Raw genomic sequence first — 13,149 nt, forward strand, 5'->3', positions numbered from 1 at the left:
GTCCAAAACACTCAAAATGCATAATACCCTGAAATGATTTATTATGCTGATTTTACAGAATAGTAACTAAGGCTGTTACAAAGTGTCTCAATCAAGTCAGTGAAAACCAGAATAACAATCTTGTGCTCTTTTTTGAAGTCAGGTAAGATACTGATCCAATTTAAAATATTGCTGTACAGACATTTCTTCCAGTAAAACAGAAGTATTAGTGTGTTGCAGCGAGGTGATGGGAAGGAGGAATATGGGGCAAAGCATGAAAACCTTAGGCTAATTCTGCTATCAAAGACTTTGTCCGTAAAAGTAAAGCCTAAGGCACACAAAAGGCCAAGATCCAGAACTGAATCATTGATATTTGTAAGAAATACGATCTAGTAGAACACAACTCAGTGGTTTTTTACAGCTTTAGTTGTGCTTGTAACTGATCAGCAACTGCAAAACTTTAATTCTACTAACATTTGCAGGCTCTGTTAAATTAAAAAGCATAAAGAATACAGTAAGAGTAGAGACTCATAAAGCTTCTCAGTGGTAATGCCAGTTTACAGTGTTCCCCTCTATCCCTTGATGTATTCCACCCCCTGTGCTGTCTCAGGATACAAAACTGCACTGAGTACCCTCTCAATGAAACCAGCTTTGTTATCAGTGAAATGTGATACAATTTTTAAAAAGGATTTTGGGAAAGATCTGTAGAACAGAAGACCAGTAATATTGGCATCTGTACTGCAGAAATCAACAGAAAGTGTTCTAACTATATTGTAGATCCTTGAATAAGAATGTAGACAAGAAAAGCCAAACAATACAGTTTTCTGAGACATTCAAAAAATATTTGATAAGGCCTGTCATTGAGGAATTTTGCCATATTTTTCATATAAATCATATAAATATCCTAGAGATAGGAAATGAGGGTAACAATAAATGGCCACAGAGGATGAATCTGTGCTGAAGTTTGCACCTTCCAGCTACATCACAGGTGATTTGGAAGAGATGGTCACTAATGAGTGACAAAGCTTTCTGATGATAATGAAGTTATTCCAGATGTCAAAGGGCTGCAGAAGGACTTATAGTACTGAATGTCCAGGTGATAAAATGGCAGGTGAAATTCAGTCTTAATAAATATGATGTTCCAGGAGAGAACTAACTCTAACTTAAAAAGTGAAAGAAGCTAATTGCAAAGTTCACTTTCCAAACATTGATGACATTTATTTCTACTGAATGAGAAACAGAGTTTCTCCTCAAAGACAGTAGTAAAGACGAGTAACAAGGAATCCAGTTTGTGTGATTTGAAATCACCTGAGGTGACCAGTTTTGACTTTCAGAATATAACATAAACCTAATTACAATCACTTGTAGTGAATGACAGAGACTACAGGAGAGAAACATGGAAAAAAACTCAGAAAGAAAAGCTTCCATGTTCTTTAGGACAGAGATTGCTCTTTTTGGACTAAATCAGAAATGCTGGTCTGCACTGTGTAGGAACAATACTTCCATAGAAACAATACTTCTAAGTAACATTTCATGTGCAAAGACGTGAGCTTTATTGGCTTCTAGGCTTAAACACAGACTTTGTTAGGATTCACAGCACAGAAGAGAAAAGATTCTGACAATTGGTGATCCAAGATTCCTAATTGTCTAATTTCACATGATTTTCTTCATTGGCAAAAATTTATCGATGTTCCTACTAACCAATCATCTCTACTTATTTATTCCAACTTCTGTGTTATTGTCTACTGTTCCTTCATTTTTGATAGTGCAACTATAAACTAGAACACTAAAATCATCCAAGTTGAAAAGTAACTTCACTCTGAAAAACAATTACATTAGCAATAGTCTATTGCAAGGAACTGGAGTGGGAGGTGGAACAATTGGTCACTTTATGTGAAGGGGTTGGAAGCTCTTACAACTATGTGCCAACAAAGAAAAAGTAAATGCTTGCTGCTGATGAAGAGAAATGGGTACCTCTGAAAGGAAACCAGGTGCTTCCACACACTGTTTTGGATGTCCCTTATGCTGTTCACAGAAATACAAGACTGGTACAAGGGGTAGCAACTTCAGTGTGTGTTTTTGCCTGTGTGTCTCATGTCAAACCTGGTGAATTCTGCAGTCAGGAACCTCAGAGATCCAGAAACCTAATGATAGCAAACGAAAGGAATTATGGCCTTTCTGATCTGGCATCTGTCATGGCAGATGTAATATTAAAAGAAATTTGTCTCCAAAAAAAGGGGTCAAAAATAATTTTACATTCTCCTTATGACTGTACAGAATATAGAACTGGATTATTTAATTGGTAAGCAAATAGTGTTCTTTTTTTTTCTCTCACCCCCACACCCTTTTTTTCTGGCTATTCTTGGCTGTCTATAGTTTACGCCACAAGTCAGTTTTAAGATAAATCAATGCATTATTGAAAGACTTAGTGGGGGCCACTTTCTGTGCCCTAAAAATAAGGAAACAAAACAAGTCTTACAGGCAGTTCTGCTTGCCACTCCAGAGATATGTACCTGTGTTTTATTTTGCCTTCTGCCAGAGATGCAGTTTTTGACGTGGGGCAAAATTAGCCTCCTTCTTTGTCTCCTTCCTACGAAAAGCACAGTACGGATCTTCTTGGCAAGGGAGAAGATACTGCGTGTTATGCATCAGAACTTTTAGAATACCTCTACATCTTTTTGGTATTTGCAGAATACCTCAAATTAGGGGACTCTGTTCTTGTTTAAATAACTCATGCAATAGATTTGTGAGTGCTATTTGTGAAAGAGAATTAAAAGTTTTAACATCTTGACCTATTTACATTTTCTAATTTTGCATTTTTTATTTTTCAGTTGGTTTCCTTACAGGCCTGACATTACAGGTAATTTGTTTTTCCTATTTTTATGTCATACAATGACTGTATTTGTAAACTATTGTATCATGCTTTGCCACTGCAAAGTAAAATCAAAGTAAAGTATATTTTCAATTTTTATTTTGAGAAACCAAAATATGTTTTATTATTATTTTTATTTTATTATTCGAATATTTTTCTTTTTGAGAAATCAGTATTTCTGATTTTTTTTCTTACTGTGAGTTAAAAAAAAAGTCTTTCCATGTGACAAATAAAAATAAGCAATTGTGTTTCAACTAAATAGCATTCATGCCAATCGTATTTTGTGTGTTTTTTAGAAAATAAGTTTTATCTGTTAATTTCAATTATCTCTCTTTTGTTAGTCATTGCCTCTTTGCTTAATTAGAAGAAAATCTGTAGAAACAATTAGCTTATAGTAAACCCCAGATTGATTAAATAATTTTATTTTAATTTTTAAGATACAGTTTTCAAAAAGTCTGAAGTTTTAGCAAAAACAAGTGTCTTAGGCAGGAGGGCAGATTTCTCCATAAATCACTAAAATATAAAAAAGAATTCTAATATTTAATTTAGAATGTTTTGGAGAGCAGCCCTTTACTAATATATCCCTTTGACGCACACGCAGGAGAAAATAATGCTTTTAAAAGCATTCCATTTGCAGAGTTATTTTTCTGTCTTTCTTTTATCCCTTTCCTCTCCATCATATATATTACGATGCCTAACAATCAATTGATTCACTCTTCCACAGTAGAAATATGGTAGTGGTCTAAAAGAAGACTGGTTAATCAGATATAACTCACCCAGAGGGACACTTTGGTAACAGTAATATGTGTAAAACATAGCTGAGCTTATTGTGGATGCAGCTGAGTCACAAAAATATACAGCTCTGACTACACTGCTATATTACATGGGCATAGTAAATTTAAAACACTCTTAGAGGTACACACTTTCAGATTCCTTAGGTGGTGGTGTCTTTTTAAAATATTAATATGCATTTAGTTAGGAAGAAGCCTTTGTCATTGATAATATTTAGACTCTTCACTTATTAAAGCCAATACAAAAGTTTTGTTTTTTTTTTTTTTTTTTAACAAAAAATAAGTGGAGTACAATGAAATAAAACAGAGCCAACAACTAAATTTAGCTAGCAGATTCTTGAATTTAGCTAGAAGATTCTTGAATAGGTTTCAGCAGATTCTTGAGTAGGTTTCAGCATCTTAAATTCTGATTCAATTTAAAAGTCTATATATCAAACCCTTATAAATATTCTTACCTAGCAGTCTTTTTCTAATGGTAAAAGCTGTGTAACAGCTAAAGCTTCTAGGTAATTATTTTGAAGCTAGATTCTAGTCTCAGGAAGACTTTTAAATCCTAAGTGTGGAGCTGCTGTCATAAACTTGCAGTTTTTTTCTGAAGAAACTATTTCAGCTTTCAAAAAGAGTGATACTGTTATAAATAAATTTGGATGGTGTTGAAAATACAGATTTAAAGAAATGCCATGATTCCCCTCTTTATATATTCCCCCTTTTGAGAGAAAAAACTTGTAATGTTCTTTTCATAACCTTTCACAAGCGTCACTTACAGAGTAACCATTACTGAATATTACATACACTTTTTGACATTTTCAAAATCTACAGTAAGATACAGATAATGACATCTCTAATTGATCTTTTTAAAAGGATAATAAAGTGAATGAAACAAACAACAATAATTCTGATCTTTCCAGTAGTACACTGGTATCAGAAGGCTCTAAACTATATTCCTTTTCCCCTTTTCCAAAATTGTGTTTGACTATTCATTCTCTATCACAAACACAATGACTCCATTTTGTTCTGTATTAGCATGGATGCTGAATCATTCCCAGAAAATAGGCCAGAGGACAGCAATGATATCATTACTGATCAACCACAAAATATAAGCCAAGTTTAATAAATATGAGCTTTTTAGAACTGGATTATATGGTTTACAATTGAAAAATTAAATGGAAGCCAGCTGGCACAGATTAACGTTAGTTGACCTATTAAACTTCCATTATCTCCCCCCTTTAAAAAAGAAAAAGGTGGCTGCATCAAAACTGCCTATTGGGAATGGTCCTGGCCTATGTTCAAGAATTTTTCAGGAGAGGGCAAATTAGCATGAATTGAAACTCCATTTCTAAGAAACTAACACTATCATGTTCCCACTCCCAAGAGTGCACCATGACACTGTTTAATTTACTAATATAGGTGTAGCACTTAGATTTAAGATTCATAAAACCAAACTAGAGAAGGATGATGGTTCAAAATATCTACTGAAGTAACTAAGTTAAAGAAAGAGGAAAGAATAGGTACTTCAATAAAATAAATTTTAGTCTTAGTAGTATTACACCTGAACTTATAAAATTTATTATCTTTCACATAATCTTTCAACAACAAAGGCTTGAAAATAAAAACTTAAAAAATAATATTTAATTAATTAATATAATTAATATAGAATGCCAAAGTTTTACCTGCAGCATTCATGAGTCAGACAGAACTCTCAGTTTATTTATATATATATATATATATATATATATATATATATGTATGTATGTATGTATGTATGTATGTATGTATGTAGATGGGAAGTAACGGTAATGATGATAGAAAAGGGATCTAGAGAATAAATATAATAATACCACTGTAGAATAAACAAAAGGAAATAAAGAAACATAATCCTCTAAATTTCATCTGGTAATTTCTCCTGTCATTTCAGATGAACTGTTTTATACAGTAATTGATTTGCATAATAAATATATAAAAATTAGGTAAGAAAATGTCACTTCAAATTTCAGAAGATAAAGAGCCACACTGCAATAATAAAAAGACTCACCAAGCAGTCCAATTTTCTGGAGTACTGCACCTACCAGGTGATTGAAGGCATAAACCTTCTAGCCTTATACCTTACAATTTACTCAGGTTTGGATTGTATGTATGGACTGTCATGTTTTATTGCTTAATTAGCAACTTGTCAAAAATCTACAACGTATAAGTGAAATTTTAGTTGCTTATTTTTATGTTGTTTGTTTTTATTTTCCACATATCTTCACCTACTTTTTATTGGGATAATGAGCTGAGGAATGACAGGAAGAATCTTGTTTCCACCATGTTCCAGCATGTCATGGATTCCTTGACGTGCAAAAAACTCACATGGAAATGTCATTTCACAAAGCCCATCAAAAAACAAAGGCAGATAATAATGATAGTCCAGCTTCTCAATCTCTACCTGAAAATACAAAATAAATAGTCAAATAAATACAATTTTACAAAACTAATACAACATGATCAGCCTGATGGATAATTACTGCCATCTACACAAGTATGTTTAGAAAATAATAATTGAGTTTGTATCACTGCAGAATAACATTAAGTCGCCAATATGGTTTATCACCAGATAAACGAAATAGAGAAATATTAAAGATCAGAATGAAAATCAATATGCTCCCACATATTTTCTGAAGAGTTGACACTTGACTCATTTGTTTCGATGGAACTAGAAGTTCAAATATCTGAAATCAGCAATTGAAAGTTTTCTGGTAAGTCAGCACCAGATTCTGATATTCTCGCTTATACACTTTACTTTGCAAGTCGCCCACACAAATTAATGCGGCTATTTTAAGAATAACGTTCTGTTTACTTCAGAAATATCTGATCTTTATGTTTTCACTTGGGCATTTATGAAAACAAATAAGAAAGAATCCTGTAACCAAAAAATATCCAGCATCACACAATTATCCGTATTTATACTGAATCTGCAACTTCCTAGGATATTGACCTAAATTTATTTACTACTGATATCAGGAACAGAATTCTAAAGAAATTCCATGTGTCTCTACTGTGAAAACAGGTAAAGAAAAATAGGTACCTATGCCTAATAGGAACCTCCCTCCATTCCTAAAATAGAAAGTGTGTTAACCATACCATGATAATGACTTTGTAAGGGATTTCACACTCTATCCAAGTATTCTTCCCTGTTCTTTCTTCTACATACCATCAACCTAATGTTACATACACTCAGGAAAGACAGAAAGAACCAGAAGTCGCTTGCTTTCAGTCTATTAGAGCCCTGAGTATAGCTAAGCTTGGCTCAACAGCCAGGCACTTTCTCTGAACACAGTAAGATCCTCAAAATCCCTGAGAGACCAATCCACCACTTCAGGCAACTGCTTCCTTGAAACACTGCTTAGCTGCCACCCTACTTTTCCAGTGAGATTATATTTTGGAATTTGATAAGTGCTTCCTCCTTCACACTCAACAAGCTTTGTCACAGACTATATTGAAGCTCAAAAAATCCTAAAGAAAAGTTAGTCAGGTTAAGCAAACCAATCCCCAGCCCTTGATTCCTGAATATCTTTTGGGAATAGAATTCTCACTTGAATTGTGGAAGTCAAGCAAGTAGCCAACATACATTCTCTGTTTGCCACTGTCATTCATTTTCCTCCCTGCTTGACTCTGAGCAGACCTGAATATCTTGCATATCTTAGCTACTGACTGGACCACTTCAGTCTTTCACATTGAAACTGATTCATCCATGAAAATTAATCATAGAATAACCCAAGTTGGTAGGGAACAACATCATTGAGTCCAACTCCTGGGTCCATGCAGGACAACCCAAAAATCAAACTGTATGTCTAAGCATTGTCCAAACACTTCTTGATTTCTGACAGGCTTGGTGCCGTTACAGCTTCCCTGGGGAACCTGTTCCAGTCTGTTCATCCTCTCAAAGAACCTTTCCTAACCCCCAGCCTGACCCTCCCCTGTCCCAGCTCCATGCTGTTCCCTCGGGTCCTGTCGCTGTCCCCAGAGAGCAGAGCTCAGCGCCTGCCCCTCCGCTCCCCTCGTGAGGGAGCTGCAGGCCGCCATGAGGCCTCCCTTCAGCCTGCTCTGCTCTGGGCTGGACAAACCAAGGGACCTCAGCTGCTCCTTGTACATTTAAGTGGAAGAGGTACTTGAAAATAAGTCCTTTATATTTGCTGTGAGTATCTAACTATTGGCAGATGTAGTGCCAATTACACACTTAAATACTCTCACATACATTGATTTTTAACTTCTAACAACAGACTAAAAAGAATGAATGTATTATACCTATTTACCTACAAATGTGAATGAAATCAAGTCCCTGTAGTGAACCACACAGAGGAAGGAAAAAAAAATAATAATTAAGCATTCCTACAGGAGAACCCAAAACACCACATATGATGGATTCTCTGTGTATTTTGCTTATTGGCTTTTTGTTTAAGAATGGAAAACACGTTCATCAGATGCTTTAAGGTCAATATTCCATGGTCAATTCATGTGAAAGTTCAAAAATAACTATATCAAGCAAGCATTAGAAGTTCTTTACAAAACATATAATAATAAGATATTGAAATTCTCAATACTATTTTTTTTTTTTTTAGGAGGTATTTCTTGAGCATAGAGCATGCTACAGACAACGCTTGTAAACTGGTAAAATAAGTGTGCCCACCCAGTGACTGAGAACAGAAGATATAGCAACTACAACCTTCTGGTAACTAGCTTAATTCAGAAACCAAATTATTCACTACAGAGAGAAGCCTGTATCAAGTAATCGCCAGGTGGTCAAAAAAGCTTTGATGAAGAAGTAAGACCACGAAGACCCAATTTTTTCTTGTCCTTTGTCAACAGGAAAATAAGATGTCCTTCAATATTTCTTTTTTTAACTTCTCTATAGTTTACATAATTATTTGACTGCATTTCAATAATTGAATGTTCCACTTTCAGAAAATTTAAAACAAAGCCTATGTTTACTTGTACCTGGGGAAAAGCTTTAGGCATGAAAATGAAGATACACAATTAGTAGAATGAAAAGCGCCTTTATCAGATTCTGTTTTTGTTTGTTTGTTTGTTTGTTTTTAATCCATTCCTTATATGCACTTTGGACAACTGTTTCAAAATTACTAACTATTTCCATGGAAATACACACCCTTGTTACGTTACTGAATCAAGACTTGCAACTGTTTTGCTCAAACTACTTGTAATAGAATACCTTATGTTTTTTCCTCCTCTTTCTACTAATATCTCATCTGTTCTGTACAGTTGTTATCTTTTTTTTTTCTCAGAGAGGTTCTCATAGTCTGAGCAATTTTTCTTACCTCTCATTTCCCCTTAAAATATGCTTTTTGCATTCCAGATATGAAGACAGATTATGTGTTCAAAAGCTTGTTCATTTTTTTTTTCCCCAGTAGCAATAACTGATCAATAAAAGATATTACCTTTGATATCACCTTTAGTTACCAACGTTGTCTTACAGTTATACATTTTATACACATAGGATGACACATTAAGGACAATATGATTTCTGGTTTTAAAAATATCTGGTTTTTTTTTTTTTTCATGACACAGATGTTTGATTTTGAAACAAAATCTCTACACAACACAGGTACATGTATTTCAAGCATTACATAATAAAGCATTTGTGTATACTCCTTACTTTGCAGTTGGTTCCAAAGCCATCAGTGGATGGCTACTGGCATGGGTCTGAAAAGGACCTGATTTCTATCTCATTTCTTCAGGCATCAGCTGTCCAAGCATTTTTATGTCCAAGCATAAGTAATTTTTACTTAGCATTTTGTGCTCTATAATAACTCCCACAATATGGAAGCCAGAAATATTTTCTTACATTCTATGTTGTGAAACCTTTTCCTTCTGTATTTACTATTTAGCTTTTAAAAGTGGCTATTATACAGCTGTACAGAGAAAAATGTGATTTTTCTGCTTACTCCCACAAAATTCTGTTGTTCACATCCACCCACAAATAATGCTGATTAAAGCTCAAATTCTTGGCAAAACTTGTCCACATCTGACAACAATGTTGCAACTACAGATTTTAATAAGTCTCAAAATTTTTAATAGGGTTATAAGTTGTGAGAATCCAGAATCTGTATTTCAGCAATTAGGCTAACTAAAAAAAAAAAAAAAAAAGATAAATGATTATAAAATATGATCAGATGATGAAAACCACTGTATTAGCATCAGTAAAATCTTCTGTTTCATGAAATTTCTATGCTATTATGCATATTAAAAGCTCTCTAGGTGAAAAAGAAATAATATACAGTTTATACTTGTTTTATCAATATGTATAACACACCAATGCACAACAAGTTGCAAGGAAACTAATGGCAGTATCACAATTAGAGATAATTTGTTCTGCAGAAAATCTGTTCGTATGAAGCAGCTACTAGTGAGAGGAAAGTCTGCTGAGAAAATGAAAAGCCAGATGAATAGTTCACATCGTAAATAGTAAAAATAGTTCCTTGGCTTATCTGCCTGATAAATGAAGAGAGAACTGATTTGAGAGAACTTAAGGTTTAGAAGTTTGACTATTGGTATGCTATTAGCCTTTCCTAAACAGTCATACTTAAAGCAATCTGATAATCTATAAACTGGAAAACAACAGTTTATCTGATTTAAGGGAAACAAAATGGCAAGAGAGTTAACTAGATATGCACTCTAAGAGAAATCTTTTAATTTAATGAAACTGAATTTAGAACATTTTAGAAAAGGTAGATATTTAACTCTGTAGATATTTAACTTCTCACAATAATTTAAATAACAAATAAACTGATTAATTGTACTGCCTAGATTTTGACTTTATCAGTATACACTTCGCTGATGATACAGACAAGGCAGATCTTGCCAATGTTAAGGAGGGTCACCTACAAGGAAAACCTACAAAGAATGACCAAAAATGGTTACGAGATATAGGTCATTACAGTATCCCATGCAATGTTGAAGTGACAGATAAGCAAGGATTTCTGCTACAGTACAGGAGTTCATCAACGTGATGTAGTAAAACTGCAAAAAGAGTTGAGCAGACCAATTAATCATATGTACCACCAACATGATGCAGATATGAAAAGGGCAACTATTATTTAAAAGGTATCAGATATTTCTAGTACGGATAGGAAAACATTACTATTATTATACAGGGAACTAGTGAGATTGCACCTGTTATTATTATCAATTTACCCTATATATTTATATTTATCCTACTACAAAACAACCAGATTATATTCCCATGAATTCCTCACGGTAAGTAACAGGGACAAGCTGGCACATAATACATCAAACTGGGGAAAAAAATAAAAAAGGAAAAAGGGGAACAAATGTTTTTTTTTTTTTTTAACTATTTATTGTCTATCTGAACTCTAAACACATTAGATTATCAGAATCAAGTGGTTTCTAGAAAAGCATGAAAAATATGTTTTCCTAATACACCTGAGTGTTCCATTGTTTTCCTTACACAGTTTTATTAATATGTTGTAAAAGTTCCGCAAGCACACTAAATGTTAAACTTTAGAGTAAGACAGAAAGAGATATATTGTTTCTCTACATTTTACTCATCTCTTTTATTTGCAATTGCCTAATATAAGCATCACGTGATGTGCAAAGATAATTTGCATTCATAGGAGCCATGCACTTATAAGAGTCATGCAATTTCCAATTTTGCGAGGATTTAATTAGACACCAGTGGACACCTTTCTGAAAAGGAAAACAAAGAGTATAACACTGTCCCAGAAGAAGAGAAGGCTAACTGGAGGTAAATCCCTCCCACTTTGAAGGCAGAGGCTGAAGGTAGAAGGACAATAAGGAGATTGCTGGAAGACTGGCTACCTTTTGGAGGCATATGTATTGATCTTCACTTATCTACTCTGTGCAACATGCAGTTCGTTTTAAACCATACTGGAAGAACAGTGGGTGACTTTGACCATCCCAGCAAGACACATACAATGCATCATGTCAGTAGAGAATCATTTAAAATTAACTCATATACCCTCATTTCTTGCTCAAAGAGTATTTGCTACCACTTTAATAAGATGAAATGTAACATTCTTACTTTATGTTTTTAAGAATGAATTATGAAGAATGAATTATAAATCAGGAAAGAATGTCAAGTGATTCTATCTCATTCAGAAAGAGGGGCCAAGCAATTGTTTTCTCATTTGTTGGCATTAATTTCCTTTCTCTTTGACAATTCATGCAAAGCTATCTTTCAAATTAACTTGAAATTCTTTGGCATTTATGCAAATAACACAAAACCAGAAAAAAATACAGATAAGCAGGAAGACCGGGATAAAACCACACAACAAAAAATGTCTGTGGCCAAAATTAAGAACAACTATTCAAATATTTTGTTTTAATAATTAAGACATGGCATAAAATAGCAGGAAACCTTCCACAATGTATGCAATGCACAACTAAAATCATCCATCTACTGAATTTTGTCATAAGTTTCAGATTTTATGAAAAAATAGTTGTTATATGGCTCTAGAAATTGTGAAAACTTTTAAAACATCATTATGCATTAATATTTGTATTTTCATATAATATGTATTGTAAAATATAATGAAAATGCAGAAACAGCTGAAAGGCAAATTAGAATAGTGATTTCTCGTGATAAGAATGTTCTGTGAGACTGTTCCTATCACCTTCTTTTGACAATTATATCTAGGTGGTAAAGTGGGCAGGAAACTTCTAATACAGAGAATGACAGAGCAGTGCTCTGTTCACTTTGTTAACTAGAAAAATAAGAAGAGATATTTCCTCAAATGCTCTAAGGTGAGTCTGCATTAGTGTATTTCTGTGGAGCAGTTGTGCAATTTCAAAGTTAATCCTAAGGGGAACAGGTGCATTCTGTGTGCCGAAATGTGGTTCTGTATACAGATGTGATCAATTTACTTCTTAGTTAAGCCTTTCCAATTATTCCTTTATTCTGAGCACACTAAAGGGGTTATGTATGGCTCTCTACATCAACACAGAAGTTATACTCTCACTCACAAATTGCAAAAACACATTGTGATGGGGGAATTCTGAGCACTATCAGAGAAAAAAAAAATCAAATCTCCCCAAAATGCACCTATCATGCACCTATTACAATCAGCATGTTTTTAGGTTTCATTCCTATCCCACCAACACAGAGTTTTTCCATCACATAAATCTCCAAAGATGTAACTGCATATTTTTGGATAGCATTAAGTATGGAAAATTGTACAAAACAGGAAGGAAGACACAGTCCTCTCAGTAAATTCACAGTCTATTCACTCATTTATTATCATGCAGATGATCTTATTGATTTCACATGACATTTGCAAAATTCTCTTAATGAGAACAACCTACTTTTGGGGTTGATTTTTTTTTTTTTTTAAATAATCTATAGTTCCAAGAAGTATAATCAGAGTCCTAAATGTACAGGAGCCCAGTGACTCAACTGGTTGTCTCATAACTTTAGTAAGAACTGAGAAGCTGTTTCCTGACACTAAATGACAGGTTTTATATGTCTCTTGCTCT

At 33.9% G+C, this 13,149-nt stretch overlaps 1 protein-coding gene across 1 annotated transcript in view; it reads right to left on the reverse strand.

Moving 5' to 3' along the window:
- Positions 1 to 13,149, reverse strand: part of PACRG (parkin coregulated) — a 214,182-nt gene that overhangs the window by 99,061 nt on the left and 101,972 nt on the right. Inside the window, exon 4 of the mRNA XM_082756484.1 lies at positions 5,896 to 6,067. Coding sequence (XP_082612610.1) covers positions 5,896 to 6,067 — 172 coding nt within the window. The remainder of the gene's footprint in view (positions 1 to 5,895; positions 6,068 to 13,149) is intronic.

Source organism: Aythya marila (genome assembly GCF_965140915.1).
Source record: "Aythya marila genome assembly, chromosome: 3".
NCBI classification, from domain to species: domain Eukaryota; kingdom Metazoa; phylum Chordata; class Aves; order Anseriformes; family Anatidae; genus Aythya; species Aythya marila.